The sequence below is a fragment of the Camelina sativa genome, chromosome 8, assembly GCF_030686135.1.
Source record: "Camelina sativa cultivar CO46 ecotype springtype chromosome 8, ASM3068613v1".
NCBI classification, from domain to species: domain Eukaryota; kingdom Viridiplantae; phylum Streptophyta; class Magnoliopsida; order Brassicales; family Brassicaceae; genus Camelina; species Camelina sativa.
Window position 1 is genome coordinate 18222810 of NC_141887.1, and position 24367 is coordinate 18247176.

Genomic DNA, 24367 nt, shown 5'->3' on the forward strand with positions numbered 1-24367 from the left:
ATTATCTTGAACAGTTTACAAACTCTAAACTTCACCAAATCTTTCCCTTTTGTTTTGCTCATCTTAGGGTTTGATTACATAATTCGTTCTTATTAGTAATCTTATAATCTTGTTAGTGTCTGAGATGCTGTCAAAAATTGCCTTATTCCACTGAACACTTTAGAGGAAGTTGTGTTGTTCCCGTTCCCACCCGATGTTTGATATGCTATTTGTCAAAATTGATGGCTAACAAAACTTGCAGGGGACAAGGAATATGGTAAGAGAGAATCTGTGTTCCACATTAGAGTACTTTGTATGAATGTTTCTATTTGTCTATTGAATAAAAAAGCAAACCTTTATAAAATGATCTCGAGCTTAATTTAGATAAATAAATAAATTTTACAATTTTTAGTTCTTCAAGTCTTACATCGAAAAAATCCAACGGCTACAGGTTCAAACTTAACCCGATCTCAACCATCTACGTTGACCGCTTATTTTAGCCTGCCTACTTCATCTGACCGTAAGAAACAGTTCAGACTCGACCACCGTCAAGTACAAAGATGGACAGCTAAAGCTAACCAGTTTTTTTTGTCCTCTTCCGATTGCTGTTGTTCATAAGAAGCTGGTGAAGCGAGAACACTTCTCCTTGACCATCGTTAAGTGACCGCATTTCCAGACCGCCAGCCGTGAGTTGTCGGAGAAGTGTCTCCAGACGAGAATGCGACGACTGATCTTTGGTGTTTGGACTTGTAGATAAAATTGCCGCATTCACTGCGTCTGCCACTACTTCTCTTTGGGACTCTGCTAGGAAATATCCTACAGTCGATTCTTGAGGGCGTTCGTATACAAGCAGGGCAAAGCAGTCCTGAAATAGATATAACAAGTCACTCAATTATGACTTTGAAATCAGTAATATCGATAAAGTTTCCAATCCATCACAAAGGTTTAAGGTTGGAGAAGCATCAATACCTCTATAATGTCTTTGAATGCAGTTAAACCAATGAATTTTGCTAACTCCACTCTTCCATATTTCACAGCTTCTTCTAGTGCTCCAATCTTAAGTATCCCACATTTTTCCAGAGTATTTACTTAGAGAGACAGTCTAACCGCAGTGGATCTGATGTGTAATTCACATATAAGGAATGAAAAGCATACCCGTACTAATTCAATGAACTTTTGACAGTGAAGTAGGAAGCATACTTCTGATTTATCATTCTGCAGATGATACAGTTGGGGTAAGAGTTCATATTTCAATGTAACAGTATGACTTGTTCCTCAATCTACCTGTACAAGTTGGGGATAGCAATCCCGGAGTTTAGCAAGAGCAGCATCAATGTCACCCTTCCCTATAAGCTTTACCAACAGAAGCATGGATCAGTACAATACTAACGAATTTGGGACAAGAAGTAAAAAGGCGCAAAATAGATCAATAATACCTGTCTAAAAATTTTCCTTTCATGCAATGCATACGATGTATCTTGCACATCAATATTATCTTCTACACCTCCATTGATAGGACAAACTATGCTTTTAGTAGCCAAGTCAAAAGCATGAAGAGTATCTTCGTACCCGTAGTGAAGCAAGTAGTTCTTCACAAGCCTAATGACCAAAGATGAAGCTTTTAGCTATGCGGATAGATTATCACCAATCTGACAACACAAATGAAGAAAAAAACTGCACCTCAATTACTACAGAAAACGAGTGCACTCACCCATGACAAATGTTTGGAGGTATGGACATCATATCAAATTCTATTTGTTGCTTATTCCTCTCCGATGCTTCATATCCCTAACATAAAAGGGTAACAGCTGAGTCAAACGATTACGTAAACACATATCTAATCCATAACTCAAACACATAACTAAGGCAGAAAGGGAAGAACAAGTTCTTACCTATATAAATCTTAATCGTTTAGTCTAACAGGTCATGCTTGCTCAAAAGAGAATATCAAAGCATGCATGAAACCAGCAATTATGGACGAAATTTTTTACATGGAAAACATCTGCCACATTATATGTTTTTACCATCTGGAAAAGATGCATAATTTCTAATATTGAGTTTCACAATATCCCATGTCCAAATCACTCAAGCTAAGAACTAGCAACTCTAGTCGTATGTAAACAAATTTGAGAATCTTACCTTAAAATCAAAAGCAAACTTCTCTTGCCCAAATTTGACAGTAACCCTACCAAGATTCAGAACAGAAATGTAAAGCACATGCAAGAAACTGAGATAATTTACGCTAACATCAGTATTATTAAAAAAAAAAGATAAGAATAAGAGCATACTCCTCATTTTGGCTATGCACAGCTACAGTAGGAAATAGAGGACCCTTGATGTACTTGGAGACAGTCCCTACGAGAGTTCCATTTACCCTGGCATCACATCAACGACGATATGTCAAAATAGCAACATGAAATTAAATCGGAACTAGATATCTATTTTCAATTGATAGCAAAACATTTCTAACATACGTGAAAAAGAACTCCTGCGAATCATAGTTTATACCGCCACCGACTGTATCACCGGTTGTAAAAGTCGGACCAAAAGCTTCACCTTGTCTTTTTCCAAGATATATAAGTCCATCCTCACCATGATAGCCACAAGTGTTGACTTCCCATCTAGCCAACATTACAGAAGACATAGCCACACGTGCTAAGTTCAATTTGAATGAAAAACAACAAAAATATAGATGATACCTCTTCTTGCATAACCAGAACTCACGCGATCGAACCAAATATCAGATCTTTCGGAACCTACTTAACTTAAAATAGAACTAACACTACTGAACACTATCCAACCAAACTTCAAAGGTTCCTGAACCAAATCCAACTTCAAAAAAACTAACGCGATTTAAACATGATTGAACCAAACTTCCTAATCAAAGCATAACTTCCTCTCAGAAACAGGCCTGAACTGAACAAAAATTCAAATTACTTCATCAAAGAAGCTCGAGTCTACATGATAATCTAAACACAAATTGAAACCGAAAAATCAAAAGTACCAAGGCTGGCTCGCAATTCTGAATATATCCGATATAGTGATTCATATGAGCATAAAACAGAGCATATACATATGATTATGATTAAATTTCAGATCTTCCTGAACCTAATCAAATCAAAATAGAACTCACACAATTGAACCAAACTTCAGAACTGTCCTGAACCTACTAATCAAACCTAAACAGAACTCACTCAATTGAACCAAATTTGAGATTTTCCTTCATAACCTAATCAAATCTAAACAAAACTCACACAATTGAAACCAAAAATTTCAGATTGTCCTAAACCTAATCAAACCATACCCAGGCTGTCTCGCGATTCTGAAGCTATCGGTAGTGAAACCAATGGCGACACGTCCTTTAACACCAGCATCTTTGACAAAAATCTCGAAGTAGTAAGCGAGACGCTTACACGGAGCAGGCTTATTAGACTGAACGACGCCGACGTCGTGACCGTGTTGGGCGACGCCAGTGTATTTGAGAGAAAGCTTATCGGGAGAGATGATTACAAAATTGCTTAAACCGTTGATCGTGTTTAGCTCCGTCGGTGATTCTTCTTCTCCTTCTTCTTCATCTTCCATCGCGTAGTATGGTTTAGAAGAGTGACGGAATTTGTGAACGAAGTAAGAATTGTTCATTCAAATCGAATTGGAGGAAAACCCTAGAAAATTTCTGATTCGTAGGTTATAGAAACAACATTATTGTTGTACGAATTTTTTTTTGTTTTTTTCAAATATATGTTCTTTCGGTTTGGTTTTCCAAAAAAATTGATTTTAAACCGTGGTTTTCGAGTTAAAGTTACGAAAAACAATTATTATGGTTTTGGATTTTTGTCAACTATATTTATTACTTTTTTTTTTTTAATGTGATTTTAAAATAAAATTTTGTTTTTTCGTTTCAATTTGGGTTTAGATTGATTTTCCGGATGTTATAAGAAAATATAAATAAGAATAATCGTTTAAAGAATATATAAAATAGTCTCTACTCTCTAGTCTGTACAGAAGTATGTTTTATATCTTTAACTAATAAAAGCATGTTTATATGGTCAATCTAGTTTTATGTTCGACTTTGATTCAAATTGTTTGGTTTTCTTAAAATTCAGTTTATAAAGAATGGTATTTTAAACAAATGCTAAATTCTAATTATGGAAGAATTTTAGTTCAGTTTTGATTGTGATTCGAATTATTTATTTTAAACAAAAAAATCCCTTTATAAGTAATGAATGGTATTTTAACTAACACATAAATTATTTTATTTCAAACCAAAAGTATTTCGATTAATGTTTTCATTTATTGTTTTTTTTTGTGTGTTTTTTTTTTTTGAAGTCAAACCCGGTTCTGTGCATGTGCTGGGTGTGCATATGCACAGGGTCCATTAATTTTTTGGATTTTTTAATTAACATTTAGGATCCAAATTTTGTTAAAAAAAAGTTTTACATGGGTAAAAGGTCCAAAATTTTTATTTTTGCTCTGGGTCTATATTACTATTGAGTCTGGCGGATTGAAGTAGGAACCACATTCCCCAGTCTCCTGTTTTGTAGGAATCCATGATTCCACCATATACACTTCCACGTTGAACTGTATCTCTTATTTAATAAAGGATCAATGACAAGAAAAACCAATAAGCACATAGTTTCTGTACACAAAAAAAAACTACTGTTTTTATCAAATTTTCATTTGGTATCAGCAGCAACACAAAATCATAGCATGGTTGCAAGTAACAAAGACAGACTTGATCTACTCGAAGTCAGCTTGAGAAACGTCCAAGAGGAGCTCGTGAAAATGCAAATAGAAGCCAATGAGAAATTTGCTCACATTGAAGCCTCCTTGAAAAAGCTAATCGAGACTATGACGACACAAGCCATGTTCACAACGTTGGAGTTTCCTAAATTCTCTAGAGGAGACCCAACAGCTTGGCTGAGTAAGGCCAATCATTTTTTTGAGTATCAAGATATACCTGAGGATCATTTTCGCGTGCAATATGCATCTTACCATCTCGAAGAAGAAGCATACCATTGGTGGCTGGCAATGGCCAAGACAATTAAAGAAGATAATACGGTCATCACTTGGAACGTATTAGTCCGATCGAAGATTTCCATGAAGCGTTATGCAAGATTAAACAAAAGGGCAGCCTTGAAGATTACTTACGGGAGTTCGAACGTCTTTTACGTAAAGTCGACGGTTGGACACAAAAAGCCTTGACGGGAACATTCATGGGAGGTCTTCACTCATCAATTTCTGATAGTATTCGAATGTTTCGCCCTCAATCCTTGACGGACGTGATCTCTCTGGCTAGAGTGAGAGACGAGCAACTACAGATGGCGAAGAAGAGATCGGCCAACAACCAGAATTATTAGGCCACACTCTATTTATTTCCAATCTCCTATTACTAGTTGAGACTTGAGATAGACTTTTGTTGTTAGTTCATTACCACTAGACCTTTGATCCATATTATCTAATGACTTGTAATTGTTCATCTAGATGTATAACTATATGAATTTTCCATGTATATACACATATCCTTACCTAGTAAGAAGGATCTTTGAAAACAATCACAAACACTATACAACAAACAGCGAATAATATGATGAAAATATCGAACGTGAGAGCAGTCATGGCTTGATCACTAAGGTCCATGTTCTTTCCACCTAACCGGTCAACCATATCAGGTATTGATTCATAGCTTCTAAACTCTTGCTCTTTCGGATCCTCAAGCTTCATCCTCATCTTCTCAGCTTGGCGACTCGCTACCTCTTGTGCCAATGTCCAGTCATAAAACCTCCGTGTCTCCACATCGCTCAAAACATTGTAGACTTCTCTTAGTTTCATGAACTTGTCTGAAGCGGTTTTTAGTGGTAATGAAGTTGTGTCTGGATGATACTCTTTGGATAATCTCCGGTACGCAGATTTTATCTCTTCTAGATCAGCATCTGTTGAGACACCTAAGAATCTGAAAAATGATAAAAATTACAAATTATGATCATGAAAAAAAGCAAAGGCATGTTGTAGTAATGAGTATCTTTTGGTTTTGCTCAACTGATAATGAGAATCAAAAGAGTCTTTGATTAGTTCTGCAAATTTTTCATCACTGAAGAGATTGGTTTTGTCCTCTTCAACGGATTTGGTCGAGTTGGATCCTCCTCCGATCCAGCCTTCATCCAGGCTTTCCCAGTGGATTCTTGTGTCTACTCCGGGAGATGGTTTTGGCGGTTTTGTCGGGCCTTGTGACGCGTAAATACGTATCACTCTTCTTGCTGTTATCCTTCTAAGTGCTCTAGTTTCGTCTCTGAACTGCGTGGCGTTATGGATTTTGGGTAGGAGAATACAGGCCGTTCGAGCATATGTCGAAGTTGCAGAAGCCATGGATTTGTGTTGAAGATGGTTTGGTCTTTCTTCTCTTTTTCCTTCATGTTTTTGGTTGCTGTTACACCTCAGAAACTTGTCTTACGGCCTCATGATATGTGTGGTCTGAATTTTTTTTATATCTTTATTGTCCTATCTAGTAGTATCCATAGGAATAACAAAAAAACTACATTGGCTCTGTTTGGTCAATATGTAAATTTTTTTACTGTACATTCAATTAACAATCCACTTCAAAGTTCAAAGTGGTAATTAACTGGTAAGGTACGTAAATTAATCATATAATCCATAATACTAAATTATCATAATCCGTGATTTTATTCATGATTACAAATTAGAGCAATTGTTTGGACTTTACTACTCCGAAGGCCCATCTCCAAACCCAACTTTGATAGCCATGTACAAAATGAATACTTAGGGGTTGTATACTTGTATGAGAACCACACCCCCTTTGTGCGCCATTCAACTCGATTTGATGCCATTCAAATGTTCAGCCATGTGTTTCTCGAGTCAAACACAGGTTTGTACGAGTCACCTTTGCTTCTCCACATGCCTGTATGGCTATATCTTCCTCATCCGAGATTGCTTTCGTCCACTGAATTTCTAGGCATTTCCCATGTCATTTAACCACTCAGCCCGATGTCTAGGAGGTTGGCGATTACTCTAACCTCAACCACAGAAGCGTGTGTTGGGATTTCCATTTCTAATACTCCTCACGGACCTGTTCCATTCACAAGCAGCTTTTATTTATTTTTCAAGTCATAAAAGTCATTTTCTTTTCCACAAACTTTTACAACTCTAAAAGCTCCCCTAAAATATTTCACCTACTCACAACCAACGTAACAAATTTTGCTAATCAAAAATAAAAGCCATAATAATCTACAACCAAATTTCTTGCAGTCAAGATTACAAAGTCCATAGCTACACTCTCAAACAATTAACTCCCAAAGTATATGTAAGTACTAAAAATATGTGTGTGTTAGTGTGTTATAGTTACTTTTGTATTGTTTGTATAAAAAGGAGAAACTTTAAAATAGAGAACAAAATATCAGATTTCAAATAATATTCAAGTGAAATTTACAATATTTTTCCTTTGTAGTTGTCTCAACTCCCAACTAAATTATAAGTAGAAAGAGAGGGAAGAGAACCAAAAAAAAACCAAAAAGCAAAATCCAAGAAGAAAAAGTATGGAAGAGACAAGAAAAAAAGAAAAGAAGAAGGTTGCTTACCTACCTAATCCCCACACAACACACTACACAGCAAAGCACAGCCTCACTTTATCTCACATAGTCACATGTATGTACCAAACTTGGTCAAAGTCACCTCCTTTTTTCTATATAACCCAAACTCTTGACATCTTTTGATCTCTCTTTCCCTCTCTTCTCTTAACAACATCTTCGTCCCTTCACCATGGGAAGATCTCCTTGTTGCGAAAAAGCTCACACAAACAAAGGAGCTTGGACTAAAGAAGAAGACCAACGTCTCATCGATCACATCCGTAATCATGGTGAAGGTTGTTGGCGTTCTCTTCCTAAATCCGCTGGATTGTTGCGTTGTGGTAAAAGTTGTAGATTGAGATGGATTAATTACCTTCGTCCTGATCTTAAACGTGGTAACTTTACTAATGAAGAAGATCAAATCATCATCAAACTCCATAGCTTACTCGGGAACAAGTACGAAACTTTTTCTCCTCTCTCTCCCTCTTCTTCTTTTTTTTTTATGGAAAACAGAGAGAACATAGAAAAAACAGAGTACTTCTCTTCTTCTTTTATCTTTCCCGGGGAAAATTTTTTTGAACTTTCCAGGAAATAGAAACTGGGTTTCCTTTTTTCTTCTCCTCATCTCTTCTGATTTTAACTTTCCCAGGAATTTTTTTTTGAACTTTCTAGGAAACAGAGAGAAAATAAAAACAGAGTCCTTCTTTCCTCTGTTTTTGTTCTTTAGTTTTACTAAGTTTGATTTTTTTTGTTTTCGTTTCAGATGGTCATTGATAGCTGGGAGATTACCAGGAAGAACAGATAACGAAATCAAGAATTATTGGAACACTCATATCAAAATGAAGCTTCTTAGTCATGGGATTGATCCACAAACTCATCGGCCGATCAACGATACCAAAACGGTGCCGTCTCAGATCGTTGTTGTTGGTCCGAATCAAAACGACGCCGTTGAGTACTCTCTCTCCAACTTAGCTGTTAAACAGGAAAATTCCTCCGGAGCTTCCACTAGTGGCACGACGACTGATGAGGATCTCCGGCAGAACGGGGAGTGTTATTACAGTGGTGATAATTCAGAACGTATAGAGCTGAATTTGGATTTAACTCTCGGGTTTGGATCGGGTTCGGGTCGGGTAGTTGGAGCCGGGTTATTGGCTGATTCAAAGCCGTGGCGGGATCAGTTGATGGCGGCGCGTTTGTCACTGTTGTAAGAATTTACCAAACCGGCACAAAAAAACCAAAAATTGGGTTTTTTTAGATTTTTTTTTTATTATATATTTTTATTTCTGTTGGTCGTTTTGGATAATTATAGAAATTATTTACTTCAGTTTCTTTGGTATTTTGTTTTGGTTTTGTTCATATATCTTTATCTTTTGAAGAAAAAATATTATGATATATATAACTGTTTTTTGGGAATTTTCAAAAATATCCTTTTTCTTATGTCACTTTTAAAAATATTATTTTATGTTGGTTATTTTCAAAAATACCTCTTTTCTATGAATAAAATCACTAAATTTTAAATCCTAAACTCCAAATACTAAATCTTTACCCCTCAAAACTATATTCTAAATGTAAAATGAGAACCCAAACCTAAAAAAAAAATTCTAAAAATTAATTTAACATTTTGAAATTATGTAAAAGATCATAAAAATAAAAATGTTAAAAAAAAAAGATATTTTTGAAAAGGAATATCCTAAAAATGGTATTTTTAACAAATTCTCTTGTTTTTTCAACAAAATACATGAGTATTCCACCACAAGGAGTGAAAATGAACTAATTTGATTTTCAAATAATATAATATAATATGCGCAATTTTAAAAATACCATTAAATAGGTTTTTGTTTCAAAAGTACTAATATTAGTATTTTTCTACAAATATAATTTAAATATATATTTTTAAAATTACCATAAAATTCATAAACTCTAAAAACGTAAATAATAAATACTAAATCCTAGAAACTAAACCCTAAATCCAAAATACTAAACAAGAATCAAAAATTTAAAATCATAACTCTTAAAAATTAATTTGAAGGTTTGTGGTATTTTTGGAGTAAAAAAGTTTGTAATAGTATTTTTGAAAAGAAAACTTAGTGTGATCATATTAATGGAAAAAAATTAGTTGAGTGGTATTTTTGAAAATATTTTTCTATAAGATATAAATATAATCCAAGCAGGAGTGAAACGTGAACATGGTTTTGGTCTTTTTGGAATCTTATGGATCAACCGTTATCCATTTTTACATGTAGATAGGTTATAAATATGATATTGTATTTTTTTATGCAAAGGTTTCTAGAAACTTGAATTAGGTTAATGGGGAAATTTGACCCAAAAAAAAAAAAGAAAAAAAAAAGGTTAATGGGGACCATATAGTAGCAACTAGCAATAGCAACTAGCAAGTTACGATAAATATCTCGTTCACTATGTTAAATATTTATTTCATAACTTTTTGGTGTGGTTTATTCAGCATATTCCATAATCCATGATAATTGTAATTTTAATAAAAGAAACTAATCATTTTCAAGCTCTTTTTTTTTTTTTTTTTTATAACATTACTCTTTTGCTTTCACTTATGGACAATTTGCTTATTAAGTAATTCGATGTCAACTAAATTAATTATATAAGTAAACGTATGGAGTAAAGGACGCAAACATGAAAAAGAATGTAACAGAAGCAGCTGACTGAAAGAGATATATAAAGTAATATATAAAGGGGAATGAGATAAGGGAGGAGACATGTGACATGTTTTAGGCAGGTAGGTGGCGGAATCTATCATTATAACCATACTGTGTACCAAAAATAATTGACTTTACCTAATTTATAATACGAATATGATAGATATTTTTATTTATTCATCATACATTCATATTCATACTATCACATTATCTGAAACAAATATAGACATATCCGTGTCTTGATAAAAACATTTATGAATATGGTCTTAAAGGCAAATCAAAGATATTATTTGATAAAAAAATAAAAAATAAAAGAAGAAGACAAGAATTGGTTTGGGAGACAGATGCTATCACATATCTATAAAAGTGAGAAAAGTATAAATGAAAAACAAAAGAGAGAATCATGTGCGTAAGAAGAGGAAGAAGTAAGGTATGGGAATGTGAGATTTAGGTGAGATCCAGCCAAACATGACTCCCTCCTTTTCTGGAAATTAAAAAAGAAGTTGTCACTCTCATTTTTTATATATAAAAAAAAATCTATAAAATTCTATAACGACTTTTAAGTTATTATTATTATTTTATATGAATTGCTAATACCTTTTTACATCTTCTAGATACACTAGATTACCAACATTTTATACACCGAATATAATTATCGGTTTTGGTAGCAAATGGCAATTGGCGTTATATTTTTATCTAAAAGATTTAAGATTCCACAATTATTGAGATGTAAAAAGTACGTACGTTGTTATACTTAAAGAAAGGCGGGTGGATGTAATGTAATGGGAGCGTTACGTCTAGCCACATGTGGAAATATAACCAAAATGAGCTGCCATTTAATTCTCAATTATTAAAATTTATAATCACATGCATTTTGATATATCTTTTTTTAGTTCTTTTTGTTTGTTTTCTTTAGGGTTTCATTGTAGGAGACTCACATGCATGCATGACGTGCACACTTCCATACATGAAAACACATGATTTCCAATAATCTTTAACATTTTTTTTTTCTGAAATTTCTGGTTTTATAAACTTTGATAAAAGCAATTACATAAGAAAAAAAATAAAGATTAAGTATCACAACGACAATGAATCCGGGGTAAACAAGCCCGGTACAAGAACAATAATAAGATTACAAAACTTACATATAGAGTTAGAGATAGGAGTCTCAAAACCATAGTTGAGCATGTCATGAAATTGTGCATTGTGCACTGACACTTCTTTCGTGACATGCTCCAACCATAGTTAGAGATTGTGCATTGGCATTTCTTTCTTGCTATATTACATAGACTATTGCTTGAGCTGCAATAAGTCTAAGTGAATCCATTGGCGTTTCATTTGATGGGGATTTAAGCCAAACAAGGAGTACCTGTCCCAAGAGTTAAATCCCATAAAATGATTCTGTAGCTTAGAAACACACCACCTCCATAAGTCAAAACTATATGGACATCTTAGGAAAGATGATCTCTTGTTTTAAAATAGATGTCCCATAGGAAATAATGTTAACATTGTGGTTGTGATTTGTGTAATTCTGTTATGAGCTTAGCCTTTGTTACAAATCTAGTAATAGGACACGTCGTTAATTAGCTAGAAAACAGAGGAGCCTAAAGCTTAAGCTTCCTTTAACCCAAGTCTATTGCTAGAGAATTAGGTTAATGTTGGAAGGTAATTATTATTGATATTTAGGAACCTATTTATAGATTCCATACAACCGACTTAACACCTTAACTAAAATTAAAAATACCAAAACAAAGTTCTAAATAGAAAAGGAAACATAACACTTTTAAAAGAACTAGAAGCTTCTCAATCCTTCCTCTTCTTTCTATGATACTTAATACCAAAGCGTGTATCATTACTCCCCTCCTCGACTAAGAGCTTGTCCTCAAGCTCCAACTCTGGATAAGCTTTTAAGAGCTTGTCTGCATCTTCCAAGTCGATTCATCCTCTGCATCTTTTGTCCATTTGACCAACACTTGTCTCTTGCCTCCTCGCATTCTTGCTTTCAACATAGTGAGTGGTTTCTCTGGCACCAATCGACCCTGTAGAACTGGCGGTAATGTTGGCTCTTCTTGAGAGCGAGATCCCTTATGACCTTTAAGTAGTAAAACATGAAACACATTATGTATCTTGCATCCATCTGGAAGACGTAGACGATATGAAACTGCACCAACTATATCCAATATCTCAAATGGTCCGTAAAACTTAGGAGATAGTTTTGTGAAAGCTTTCTTCGTCACAGTCAACTGCCGATAGGGCTGGAGCTTGAGCCACACCCAATCTCCGATCTTAAATTCCACACACCTATGATTTTTATAATATGCAAGCTTCATCCATTTTTGAGCCTCTAAAAGTCGTTCTTGAGCTGTGATCAGAAACTCATCTCACCCTTCCAACGCGACATCCAATGCTTTTACCTTAGTACTTCCTCCCGCATAATCCAGCAGCATAGGCGGCTCCCTCCCATACACCACTTGAAATGGTGTTGCTTTAAGACCAAAATGAAACGATGTGTTGTAACAATACTCCACCCACGGAAGCTAGCGCAACCACTACGTTGGATTATCTCCCGTTAAACACCGTAGATACATTTCAAGCGTTCGGTTAACGACTTCAGTTTGCCCATCTGTCTGAGGTAGGTAAGCGGTAGTGTAACACAATTCTGTCCCCACCAATCAAAACAACTCCTGCCAAAACAAACTGCGAAAGATGTTGTCTCGATCCGTAACTATGGTCTCAGGAATGCCATGTAAACGGTCGATATCGCGGAAGAATGCTTGAGAGATTGAACCGGCTGTGTAAGGATGGCTTAAAGCAATGAAGTGAGCATACTTAGAAAAACGATCAACCACTACTGGAATCACCATTTTCCTAGATACTTTCAGCAAGGCCTCGACAAATTCCATTGATATGTCTGACCAAACTTGAGTTGGGACTGGAAGTGGTTGGAGAAAACCACCAGGTTGTAATGTTTCCCACTTGTTCTTCTAGCAAACCTGACATTTCTTAACAAATTCTTGAACCGCCTTCTTCCAGCCCTTTCAATAGAAATCCCGACGTATCCGCTCCATTGTTTTCTGTACCCCTTCATGGCCAAAGTTGTCAAATGCAGAAATGACCTCTCTTACCATTGTAGATTCAACATCTAGATAGGCTTGACCTTTGAAAAATATTAATCCATCATGAACCTCCCATTCGTGAGACATCTCTCCACGAATAATCTTATCTCGTACTTCCGCCATGTTGATTTGGTTTTCCACTTCAACACGTAACCTTGCAAAAATTCCTGTATTAGATCCTCATAACGCATACAAAGCACATTTTCCCTCCTTTTCTTCCTCATCTCGACGAGACAAGGCGTCAGCCACCCTATTAGACTTGCCCCAACGAAATTCAACAGTAAAACTAAATCCCAACAGCTTGCTGATCCAATGTATTTGTGGAGACGTGGAAAGCTGTTGTTCCAATATAAATTTCAAACTATAATGATCTGTCCGAATTAAGAATTGACGACCCCATAAATACGACCTCCAATGCAACACCGCCTTTGCTAATCCAATGAGTTCTCTGTCATAAGCTGCAAGCTTGTGGTGTCGCTTTGCAAGTTTCCTACTAAAGAATGCTATCAGATGCTCCTTTTGGTGAAGAACTGCTCCAATCCCACTGCCCAAAGCATCACACTTGACAACAAACTCTTTAGAGAAATCTGGTAGTGCCAAAACTAGAACCTCGGACAATGCTCTTTTGAGAGTTGTAAATGCTGCTTCAGCCTCTTTAGTCCACAAAACTCTGTTTTCTTCAAAACACTCGTTAATGGAGCTGCGAGAATGCCATAGTCTCATATAAACTTGCGATAATATCCGAATAACCCTAAAAATCCATGAACAGCACGTGAAGACATGGGTCTCGGCCAATCTGTGATCGTTGATACCTTCGACTCATCCACCTTTACTCCAGAACGGGAAATAACATGTCCAAGATATCCCATTTCCTCCTTCTAAAAAAACACTTGGAATGTTTTAAAAAGAGTTTATGAGCTCGAAAAAGTTCAAAAACTGTCATCATATGAACCAGATGTTCTTCCCATGTCGAGATGTAAACTAGAACATCATAAAAAAACAACGTGAACAAATTTCCGGAGTATGCCTTGGAACACTGAATTCATGAGACTTTGAAACGTTGATAGTGCATTTACGAGGCCAAATGGCATAACTAGAAACTTATAATGACCATGGTGAGTTCGAAAAGCTGTTTTCTCAAAGTCTTCGTCAAACATTCTCACTTGGTGATTGTGACACCCCGATTTAAGAAACTTGCGGAGATGTTTAAAGGAATTGATTTAGCCACCTATGTCACCAAAGTGCACTTATCTTTTCGGTCAAGGGTACTGAGAAAACACCAGAGTTAAGGGTGCTTGAGCTGGAGTAATCTCAGGATGGGTGATTTTCCGGGAAGTGACTGTCAGAACTATGCGAGTGAGGACAAAACACAGAGAAAGATCATGTGGTGATTTGTAGGGACGATAACAAGTCTTTAAAATCTCCCAGACGTAGCAAACCGACCGTCAGATATGGATGGGCTCACGGACCTAGTGAGAGGACGTGAGGCTCATTAAGGAAGGTGGGCCCATGGACTGGGATTGGACATGGGGCCCACTAAGTGTTACAATTGGTATCAGAGCTGAACACAAACGAGTGTGGAGTTGAGTCGACTCACACCGTTGGGGATGACGGTCTTGGTGCGCAACAAAGACGTTGCGATCTGTTAATGGGGGTGAATTGTGATATCCCGATTTTAGAGACTTGCGGAGAGGTTTAAAGGAATTGATTTGGCCACCTATGTCACCAAAGTGCACTTATCTTTTCGGTCAATGGTCCTGAGAAAACTCCAGAGTTAAGCGTGCTTGAGCTGGAGTAGTCTTAGGATGAGTGACCTTCCGGGATGTGACTGTCGGAACTGTGCGAGTGAGAACAAAACACAGGGAAAGATCATGTGGTGATTTGTAGGGATGGTAACAAGTCTTTAAAGCCTCACGGACATAGCAAACCGACCGTCGGATATGGATGGGCTCACAAGCCTAGTGAGAGGACGTGAGACCCATTAAAGAAGGTGGGCCCATGGACTGGAATTGGATATGGGGCCCACTAAGAGGTGGCGGGCGGGGCGTTACAATGATAACCCGAGATTAGATCAAGCTTAGTAAAGTAACACCGCGTGTAACTCCTCTAAGAGCTCATCCACTACTGGAATTGGAAATTTGTCTTTCACTGTTACCTTATTAAGTTCTTCGAAATCAATGCAAAATCTCCATGTATTCACTCTTTTCACCAACAAAACCGGAGAGGAGAATGGTGAAGAACTTGGTCTTATGACCCCATTCCGAAGCATTTCCTCACATTGTCTCTCAATCTCATCTTTCAACAAATGTGGGTAACGATAAGGTCTCACTGCCACCGGATCTACTCCGCCTATCAATAGAATCTTGTGATCTAAAGTTCTCAGCGGAGGTAGTCCTGTTGGCTTATCAAACAATTATTCAAATTCAAATAGTAGTGCATCAATTAATGTTGGGGTAGCTTGCGTTGTCAGTGCGTGTACCACAAACTCTCTACCCGGCTTGTGAGAAACAGATTCAGATTCACTCTCACTCATTGTTGTAAAAATCTCCTCTTCGTCTCCAATCAATTTCTCTAAAGGGCCATTGCTACTGATTGTATTAAGAGTTGCTCCCTTATCCTCCCTAACATCAGCTTTCCCACACCATTTAACCAATGAATCTTCGTGGACAAACTCTATAGTCCTTGCCAGACCATCCCAAATAACTCGACCGAGAGCGTTTAACCAGCATATTCCGAGGACCACGTCAAATCCGCTTAATGGAATTGCAAAGCAATCTTTGACAAACTGATGTCCTTGCACCATCGTTGTAAGTCCTATACATAACCCATCCACCTGACATTTCCCACCATCGTTCAAGGCTACAACCCTTCCGGGTTTCCGTATCATTGGAACACCCAATTTTGCAGCCACACTACTTTTAATGAAGTTGTGAGTGCTGCCTGTGTCCAATAAAATCCATCATGTTGCTCCCGAAATATCTGCATTGACTTGAAACATACTTTCAGTTTGTTCCCCTTTCATGGCATTTATAGAAAGCTTCAAATCTTCTTCTTCTAAAGGTTCATCTGCTTGGTCTTCCCCATCCCTTACTAGCTCTATGCGGAATAAAACTGATTGAAACTTGTGTCCTGGTGCATAAAGCTCGTTCAACGACTGACTTATGAGATGTCGTTACGGCTGAGTTATGGTTAAGCACTATAACTCAACCGCTATAAGCTGACTTATCGGACAACTCAACCATTTTATGGCTGACTTATTAGCAAAATATTAATTACTAGAATATCATTCAGTTACGGCTGACTTATTAAACGATAAGGTTGAGTTATAGATTTTAAGTTGAGTTATGACATTAAGCGGCTGAGTTTGGCAGCCATTTTTTAGTTTTTAATTACTATAATAATATTCATGTTGCGGCTGACTTATAATTTTGTTTGATGACTGATCTAATTAGGCTGATTTATATGTTCGTTTGGTGGCTGACTTGCTACTTCGGACACATCATCCATGTCATCATTCTATGTCATCATCTTCTAAGAAAATACGAAACATATTTTTGTTTACTCTTGTTCTTCACCTGGTTCAAAAGTGAAGGATTTACATGTTTTTTACATTGTTCTTCACCACTTAATTTTCCTCATTCTTCTTCAACTTTTTTCATGTGTTTAGTACCGGTAATTGGATAAAGAAACACAAATATGTGTTTAAAACCAACGATAGAGGGTGTAGAGTTGTTCAGATAGATGCAGAAACAACGCATGACAAGCTTGTGAGCTTGTTCTCGTTGACTACGGATTGAACGCGTTAAGCCATCAGCTAAAGTTGAGCTACATGTTCTCGAACAAGGCACTGAAACATATGTCGCATGATACTCCATCAATATGACGTTATGTGGTCAACACCATAGACATACAATCCGGTACACCGGTTGACTGATTCCGACGAAGACCAACGTTGAGTCCAGTGTTGACCAAAAAAAATATATTCTAATTTTTTTTATTAAAAATTAAAAATAATAAATATTATATTTAAATATTTTTGGTTTTTCATGATTAAAAAAAATATTCAGTTCAATATCTAAATTATATATATATATATATATCTCTAATGTATTCATTCTTAAGCTAAACTAATGGTTAAATAAAAATCACTAATCAGATTACTTAAATACTACAAAATCAATAAAATCAAATTCAACTACTTTCATAAAAAAAAATATGCAAAAGATTGAGTATATGACTCTTTTCTCTAAAGTTTACATGGTAAATGTTGTACAAATTTTAGATACTTTTTACTATAAAATTTACATACCCTTAATAACATGTAAACAACAACACCAAAATTCACAATATTTACTTCTAATATATAAAAAATAAAGATACAAATAATTGATTTTAGCAAAACGATATATTTGATTTAAGGGTATGTTTACAAAAGGTATAAAATAAGAGTATTTTTGCAAATACTTTTATATTACATCTTAAAAATAATTATCAATGATTTTTATTTAACTATTAGTTTAGCTTTAAAAATAAAATTTAACTAATTATAAGAATGAATAAATTAGAAATATATAAAAATATTTAGATATTGAATTGGATATATTTTCTTTTATCATGGAAAACCATTAATAATTTAATATACTATTCTTTTTTTAATAAAAAAGTTTAGAATATATTATTTTAGTCATCGCTGGAGTCAACGTCGGTTTTTGCTGGATTCAGTCGACCGGTGTACCAGATTTTATGTCTATGGTGTTGACCACATAACGTCATATAGTTCATGCATGTGGTCATGTAATACATATACTTTGTGTAATTAAGGATACAATAGCGTATTTGGTATGTATGACCAAGTATTCTCATATATTCTTTTAGCTAGCCATCTTTTTTCTTTTATATACTAGTAGATTTATAACCCGCGACTATAATTTCTTTTATTATGAATACACACCGTTGAATATAATTATAATTAATCAATATAAAAAATATAAATCTCTGTAGATATCAAATTTATTTGTATAAATTCATAATTATTTTTCAAATTTTTCATCTTTCAATACTTTTTTTTTATCGGTTGAGTTATCATTACTTACTAAAAAGTATACGTAAAAAAATCTTACAGAATTTACCTACTCTTTGTCGCAAATTTTTTTAACAGTATTGTACTACACGTAAATTTTACTTTCTAGTAATGAATCCATAATTGGACTCTTTTTTATCCTTAAACATCATATTATAACATCAAATATTACATTTAATCTCAACTGTTTGACAAAAGAAAACTTATGTTCACATATATAATTTTTTTCTACTTTAAAGTATGTATAGTCTACTATGTCTCCGTTGAAACAACCACACCCGGATTCCCAATCCTCGCACAGGATCCACGGAAAATAATCTCACTGGAAACCCATAATTTCGACGAGACAACCGGCGTAGAAATCGCTCCTTACAAACACTTCCAAAAATACACCAAACCCTAGCTGTTCTCCTACGATCCAAACACACAACAACATGCTGGTGTCGACCGACACCACTATGGTGTTGCTCGACACCCCAACCTTACCACAAGACAGTCTATGCCAGACCATAATAAAAACACTTGATTAAATCACAAATCAACCGTCCATTTCACAAACCCACCGATGGATATGAATTTTATAGCTATTTCTAACCAGTTCGTGCAGTCCATCTGCAGGTGTTTGTGTCGGTCATTGGTGTCGAGCGACACCAACCCAGAAACACGACCTGAAGTCGAATTCAGACTCATATTGGCCACAAAAACCCAATTCAACAACCAATACTCGATCCTAACGATTTAGCACATAAACCATGCATTCACAGAGACTAAAGCCATAGAAAAACAGCACACTGATTCTTTGCAATCCATCTTACCCCATCACAATTCATCTCACACATCTCAATCCCATAGATGAGCACCAAATCACCTACTTACCTGGGATTAGGGACGAATGTGGGCTAAAAACAACACCACACAACCAATGGTGCTTCCCTTTCTTCCTCCATGCCTAAGCAACACATCACAACCTCTTTCCTTCTCCTGTCCACCCCTAAAACCATCTCATTTTTCTTTCCTTCTAAGAGATACAACCAACTTTCTCTCTATTCTCCTTCAAGGGCAGGAATCGACTGGGGATCAAAACCCCTAAAGAAAGAGAGATGTTCTCCTTTTATAGGGAATGTTTAGGGTTCCCTTTAAACCACACTAAACCGCCCCAAAACCGCCCAAAAACCGGATATGAAACTAACCGTGTAACCCAAAACGTTGCTAGTGTTGACCGACATCTCCTTGGTCTCGCTCGACACCAAGCACACAAACAATTTCTGGGTTACGGGCGTTACAATTCTCCCCCACTAACAATAGATTTGTCCTCGAATCTGACAGTACAACAACCTGACTGTAAAAAGTTTCCACGGTCACAACGGTCCACAAAACAAATCACAAGATTGAAAACCAAAAACCTCTGAGACTTACATCTAGTCACTATTCTTATAGTCTTGTTTTAGACAATATTTTCTCCCAACTCGTCCACTCTCAGGTTGCAACCTTCGAACCATATCGATTTCACTCTTACACCACCATCTTTAAGTCATACCGTCTCACTCTCAGGTCGCAATCCTTGAGATCTCGGTACCAGGGAAACTATTCATCCCCTCAGGAGGACTAATCATCTCCTCTGCCACTCTTAGGGCCACAGCTCTTCAGGCTATTGGTATCCAGGGAAACCACCATCCCCTCAGGAGAACCAATCATCTACTTATGAGTTGTTCAGGACCACATGTTCTTAGAGAAAACACGTCTTAACGTCTATAAGCATCTCCCGACCAGATCTACCTTCCATGATCTGATTACGACATCGCAATGTCATACATGTCAACCCATATTCCAGCTCTGGAATATCATCTCATTCATGACCACAAATAAGTCAACAATCCTCACGAGTAGCCTTGTCAGCAATTCCGCAAACAAATCATCTTGGGCCTGAGCAAAAACTTGTTGTCCAACCGACAGCCTCTATACTGGCTCACTTATCAGTTACATTGTTGCCCCATCGGCCTCACCCTCAGACCCCCTCCTGATTCGTATATGAACTCCTAATATACTCAACCGTGGTACTCTGACCACACACTCGTCCCTAATGGAACACAGACCCAACCATACAACCAAAACAAGACGCAAGAGAAAAACTAGCTTTTAGGGAAACTTCATCAAGACGGCTAAACCCAAGATAGCTTTCCGCTTAACAGTTGCTCATAGGGAATCGTCCCTATGAGCGTAATAAAATAGACAAGTACCATATGTCCGCATATTCCAACTCATTGTGTCGAACGCTTTGCGAGCCGCCAACTTAAGCCTCTTGACTCGCTTCCGTTGACAAGCTTACCAAAATCCTCGAATCTAGCAATACCGACCATCTGTCAAGGATCTCCTAGGCATCCAACTCTATGGCGTGCACATCCTCTGACTAACTATGAGGACTCTATCAGGCCAATAACCCGCGCCTCTGATATTATTCGCTCTCAACTCATGCATCTCCCCCGCTCTCAGGTATCAACCTACGAGTTTTGCCGGCTTGCTATCGGGTCTGAGCCCTCAAGCTACAGATCCAGGAAGTCCAATCTTGCTCTCGGGCTATCACCCTGCAGCACGCCTTTGGATCGTCACCCGAAGTCGATATACCAATTATACTCTCAGGCCACAAAGAACATCGAGATAACAGTACACAGGAATCTAAGCGTCCCCTCATGAGTTGTTCGAGATCTCATATCTCTATGGCTCACGTAGAAAATTTACAATGTCCTACAGCCAACAATGGCCACAAGGTCCGCCACTAAGGCCACAAAATGTCACACATATCATAAAAATATCACAAAGACCACATAAATGTCCCGCAGGACCACCATCAAGCCCAATCAATGTCAACGGGACCAGCACCATGGTATCCAACGTCACTAAGACCACCACCAAGGTATCTAGCATCCCAAGACTACTACCACTGACAAGCGTCTCCAAGAACTCTGTCGCCAAGACCACCATCAGGGTACAAAACATCACTAAGACCACTACCACTGACAAGCGTCACCAAGATCTTTGTTAGAAAGACCACCATTACGGTACAAAATATCACTAAGAACACTACCACTGACAAGTGTCCCAAAGACCTCTGTCACCAAGACTACTGTCAGGGTATAAAACGTAACTAAGACTTCTATTAAAGCACAAGCGTCACAAAGACCACTCAATACCATGATACAAAACGTCACCAAGACCGCCACCCAGGAAAACATCCCGCAGGATCATCACAAAGATAACCACACTTTCCAAAAATAGCAAAGTTGATGTTCATATATTTCACGTTGTTTTACCTTAGTTTATTTACACCTTTTGCATGTTTTATTAGCTTGTTTAGCCATTATGAGTAATTTTAGAACTGTTTATGCATTAGAGTAGGTTTGTATTGCATTGCATTGTTTCTTGCATAATCAGGTGATTTAGGACCCAAAGGAGCATGGAGAAGTGCTCAAGGAGAGTGGAGTCACCAAGTGAAGCAGACAAAGGAGCTAGAGCAGAAAAGAACCAAGGTCCGGAAGTCCACTCGACCACCACACTCGGCGGTGTGAGGAGAGGGAATCGACCGTTGGAAGAAGCAGAAGAAGAGGTCACTCGACCATGCACTCGACCGAGCAAATGGTCGAGCTGACCGAGCCGCCTCTCTATTTTGTCTTCTAGCCATTTTAGGGCTTCCCTTCCTTCCTATATAAACCTATTGTACTCTATGGCCGCCCAAAAGCCACTTTTAGGGAGAAAAATATCTGAAACCTAGTTTTTTACCCTTTTGGGAATTTATGCTTTTTGTTTACATCATCAACCACCTTTTTCTTGTATTTTTTTCTAGATTTTTGATACTTGTTGGTTCCATAACTTTCAAATTATTAAGAATTTGAATTTGCTTCCTTGTTCAATATTCTAGATCTTTGTCTTATCGTTCCAATAATGCAAGTTTCATTAATTTCTGGGTTTATGATTTTGTTCATCATGTTTAGTGATTCTGAGTAGTGTGTTAGGATCTTAGGGATGGATAAGGCTGGATAAGAGTTATGGTTGCTTAGACTGATCAAAATTGATTGTTTAAATATCTCTTCTAGATTAGATATGCTCTATGCTGTTCTTATATCTGAGAGGGTAATGATAGATCTTAAGGTTCTTAGCATCACACCAATGTTTAAGTTGTTAGATAAAGCTAATGCTAGAGATTATCATACTTAACCTGAGAGATTGGATGTTTAAGGTGATTTTTGACATTGATGATTTGGATCTTTAATGCCTGCTTTTATATGTCTTAGCTAATGAGAACTAGGTCTAGGAGTATCTAAGCTTGGTTGTTATTGTCATGAGAATGGATTAACAAGCATTAGAAGATCATTGTCTAGAGATAGCTCACTATTGATTGAGAGCCTTCTTTGTTTATTGATTTCTCTATCATTGTCTAGAGATAGCATCACACCATGAATCTATCCCTAGGAGTTTTCTTTGTTTATTGATTTCTCTATTTGATTATTGTTATTCGCTTCCTGTTTGATTTGCTTTCATTTTGCTCTGTTTTGATTGCTGATTTCGTTTCTGTTCTTCGTATCAACCCACTCGACCTGGTACTCGATCGAGCATACGATCGAGTGCTTGCTCGAGCTCCTTCCAGAGTTCTTGTTCTGCATCTTTCTAGTTTCATTCCTATTTCATTGCATTCACCATTGTTTAATCCTGTTGCATTTACTGTCTTGCATTAGTGTAGTTCTTGCTCTTGTTAGTATCATTTCTTCTTTATTTACACTGTTCACTTTGCATTTGGTCTCTTATCTTAGTAATTTTACATTCTACATTTCATCATTATCACTAGGTTTTTAGAAGAAAACTATTTTCATACTTGGCTTAACTTAAATAAGTGTTCACATCCTGATTGCTTGCATCTTACTCATTATGGATTGACATCTCTTATATTACAACAACATAAGAGTAATTGAAACTTCTTGCATTCCACCTGATCATTCCACATTGCATAAGTATCATTCACACTAACACCCAAAAAAGATATGTTTCAATTTGGCGCCGATGCCATTTGAGTAATTGTTTGTGACATTCAGGATTTACACAAGTTTAAGATTAAGTTATATTGTTCAAATTGATCACTACTGATTAGCTTCTTCATCTGCTTGGTTGTTTTGAATCACAGGTACCAACTCGACCCAGCACTCGACCGTCTGCACGATAGAGTGAGAGATCGAGCAACCAACTGAGATTCAGTCAGTCTTCTCGTCTCAGTCCGACTCAGTCATCAACTCGAGCCTGTGCTCGACCGAGTGTCAGTTTGAGATAGTGATCGAGTCAGTTGATGCAGACTAAATCCAAAGGAAGCAAGAACCTTCAATGGTACCTTGATCATATCAACCGCTTACCAAGAGACTTGAGGCAACAGAAAACCAGAATCCTTCAGGAACAGGAAGAACAGTTGCTGATGGATCAACAAAACAACCAAGATCAAAGGACAAGGCACATTGGTGCAGGAGATGCTCCAAATACACACAACCATAGAGCTGGCATAATACCTCCTGTAGTAGCCAACAACAATTTTGAAATTAAAAGTGGGCTAATCACTATGATTCACGCAAACAAATTCCATGGTCTGCCAATGGAGGATCATTTGGATGAATTTGACAGACTTTGTGGCCTCACCAAGATCAATGGTGTTAGTGAGGATGGCTTCAACCTCAGATTGTTTCCCTTCTCACTTGGAGACAAAGCACACCTATGGGAGAAGACACTTCCAACTGGTGCTATTACTACATGGGATGCTTGTAAGAAGGCCTTTCTAACTAAATTCTTCTCTAATGCTAGAACTGCAAGGTTGAGGAATGAGACTTCTGGTTTTGCTCAGAAGAACAATGAGATATTTTGTGAAGCATGGGAGAGATTCAAAGGCTACCAAACACAATGTCCACATAATGGGTT

At 37.0% G+C, this 24367-nt stretch overlaps 5 protein-coding genes and 1 non-coding gene across 10 annotated transcripts; 1 reads left to right on the plus strand and 5 right to left on the minus strand.

Annotated features, from left to right (window-relative positions):
- Positions 1-334: 334 nt before the first annotated feature.
- Positions 335-3749, minus strand: LOC104707236 (ran-binding protein M homolog). 5 transcript variants are annotated; one of them, XR_015563353.1, is made up of 11 exons: positions 3284-3727; positions 2454-2600; positions 2268-2354; positions 2119-2164; positions 1872-2006; positions 1691-1767; positions 1416-1578; positions 1264-1325; positions 1135-1194; positions 949-1035; positions 335-844 (listed from the first exon to the last, which is right to left on the minus strand). XR_015563353.1 is itself a non-coding variant. In XM_010423542.3 (10 exons), exons 1-10 carry the CDS (start codon positions 3616-3618, stop codon positions 554-556), a joined length of 1362 nt encoding a protein of 453 aa, XP_010421844.1. In that variant the 5' UTR covers positions 3619-3749; the 3' UTR covers positions 335-553. The 5 variants fall into 5 exon arrangements, 2 of the variants coding, with proteins under 2 accessions (XP_010421844.1, XP_087316828.1); XR_015563352.1 differs by having other exon boundaries at positions 1264-1332; XR_015563351.1 differs by lacking the exon at positions 1872-2006.
- A 1689-nt stretch (positions 3750-5438) lies between these two features.
- On the minus strand, positions 5439-6448 carry LOC104707237 (NAD(P)H-quinone oxidoreductase subunit T, chloroplastic). Its single transcript, XM_010423544.3, has 2 exons — positions 6017-6448; positions 5439-5929 (listed from the first exon to the last, which is right to left on the minus strand). Exons 1-2 carry the CDS (start codon positions 6340-6342, stop codon positions 5506-5508), a joined length of 750 nt encoding a protein of 249 aa, XP_010421846.1. The 5' UTR covers positions 6343-6448; the 3' UTR covers positions 5439-5505.
- A 1080-nt stretch (positions 6449-7528) lies between these two features.
- On the plus strand, positions 7529-8979 carry LOC104707238 (transcription repressor MYB6). The gene is made up of 2 exons (XM_010423545.3): positions 7529-8012; positions 8320-8979. The coding sequence occupies exons 1-2, from the start codon at positions 7750-7752 to the stop codon at positions 8762-8764; spliced, it is 708 nt and encodes a 235-aa protein (XP_010421847.2). The 5' UTR covers positions 7529-7749; the 3' UTR covers positions 8765-8979.
- A 3153-nt stretch (positions 8980-12132) lies between these two features.
- Positions 12133-13089, minus strand: LOC147940125 (uncharacterized). The gene is made up of 3 exons (XM_087461157.1): positions 12924-13089; positions 12611-12710; positions 12133-12526 (listed from the first exon to the last, which is right to left on the minus strand). Exons 1-3 carry the CDS (start codon positions 13087-13089, stop codon positions 12133-12135), a joined length of 660 nt encoding a protein of 219 aa, XP_087317283.1.
- Positions 13090-15418: 2329 nt separating this feature from the next.
- On the minus strand, positions 15419-21473 carry LOC147940126 (uncharacterized). Its single transcript, XM_087461158.1, has 4 exons — positions 21358-21473; positions 16342-16499; positions 15835-16281; positions 15419-15735 (listed from the first exon to the last, which is right to left on the minus strand). The coding sequence occupies exons 1-4, from the start codon at positions 21471-21473 to the stop codon at positions 15419-15421; spliced, it is 1038 nt and encodes a 345-aa protein (XP_087317284.1).
- Positions 21474-24260: 2787 nt separating this feature from the next.
- Positions 24261-24367, minus strand: LOC147940127 (small nucleolar RNA R71). Its single transcript, XR_015564859.1, has one exon. It is a non-coding gene; the product is annotated as a small nucleolar RNA R71 (small nucleolar RNA).

Bases quoted from the DNA above. Each gene is read 5' to 3' on its own strand.
- LOC147940126 (XM_087461158.1), bottom strand. From the start codon at position 21,473: ATGGTGGTCTTTCTAACAAAGATCTTGGTGACGCTTGTCAGTGGTAGT. The intron at 16,282-16,341 runs GTATGTTTCAAG...TATTGGACACAG, and splicing joins GAAAGGGGAACAAACTGAAA to GCAGCACTCACAACTTCATT. The intron at 15,736-15,834 runs GTAGAGAGTTTG...ATAAGCCAACAG, and splicing joins ATCTGTTTCTCACAAGCCGG to GACTACCTCCGCTGAGAACT.
- LOC104707238 (XM_010423545.3), top strand. From the start codon at position 7,750: ATGGGAAGATCTCCTTGTTGCGAAAAAGCTCACACAAACAAAGGAGCT. The intron at 8,013-8,319 runs GTACGAAACTTT...TTTTCGTTTCAG, and splicing joins CATAGCTTACTCGGGAACAA to ATGGTCATTGATAGCTGGGA.
- LOC104707237 (XM_010423544.3), bottom strand. From the start codon at position 6,342: ATGGCTTCTGCAACTTCGACATATGCTCGAACGGCCTGTATTCTCCTA. The intron at 5,930-6,016 runs GTTGAGCAAAAC...ATCATTTTTCAG, and splicing joins TCTTTTGATTCTCATTATCA to ATTCTTAGGTGTCTCAACAG.
- LOC104707236 (XM_010423542.3), bottom strand. From the start codon at position 3,618: ATGAACAATTCTTACTTCGTTCACAAATTCCGTCACTCTTCTAAACCA. The intron at 1,333-1,415 runs GTATTATTGATC...CTGTTGGTAAAG, and splicing joins AAAGGAAAATTTTTAGACAG to CTTATAGGGAAGGGTGACAT. The intron at 1,036-1,134 runs GTATGCTTTTCA...GGGATACTTAAG, and splicing joins AGTTCATTGAATTAGTACGG to ATTGGAGCACTAGAAGAAGC.
- LOC147940125 (XM_087461157.1), bottom strand. From the start codon at position 13,089: ATGGTGATTCCAGTAGTGGTTGATCGTTTTTCTAAGTATGCTCACTTC. The intron at 12,711-12,923 runs GTTTGTTTTGGC...TTGGTCTTAAAG, and splicing joins TCGAGACAACATCTTTCGCA to CAACACCATTTCAAGTGGTG. The intron at 12,527-12,610 runs GTGAGATGAGTT...TAAAAATCATAG, and splicing joins TTGGATGTCGCGTTGGAAGG to GTGTGTGGAATTTAAGATCG.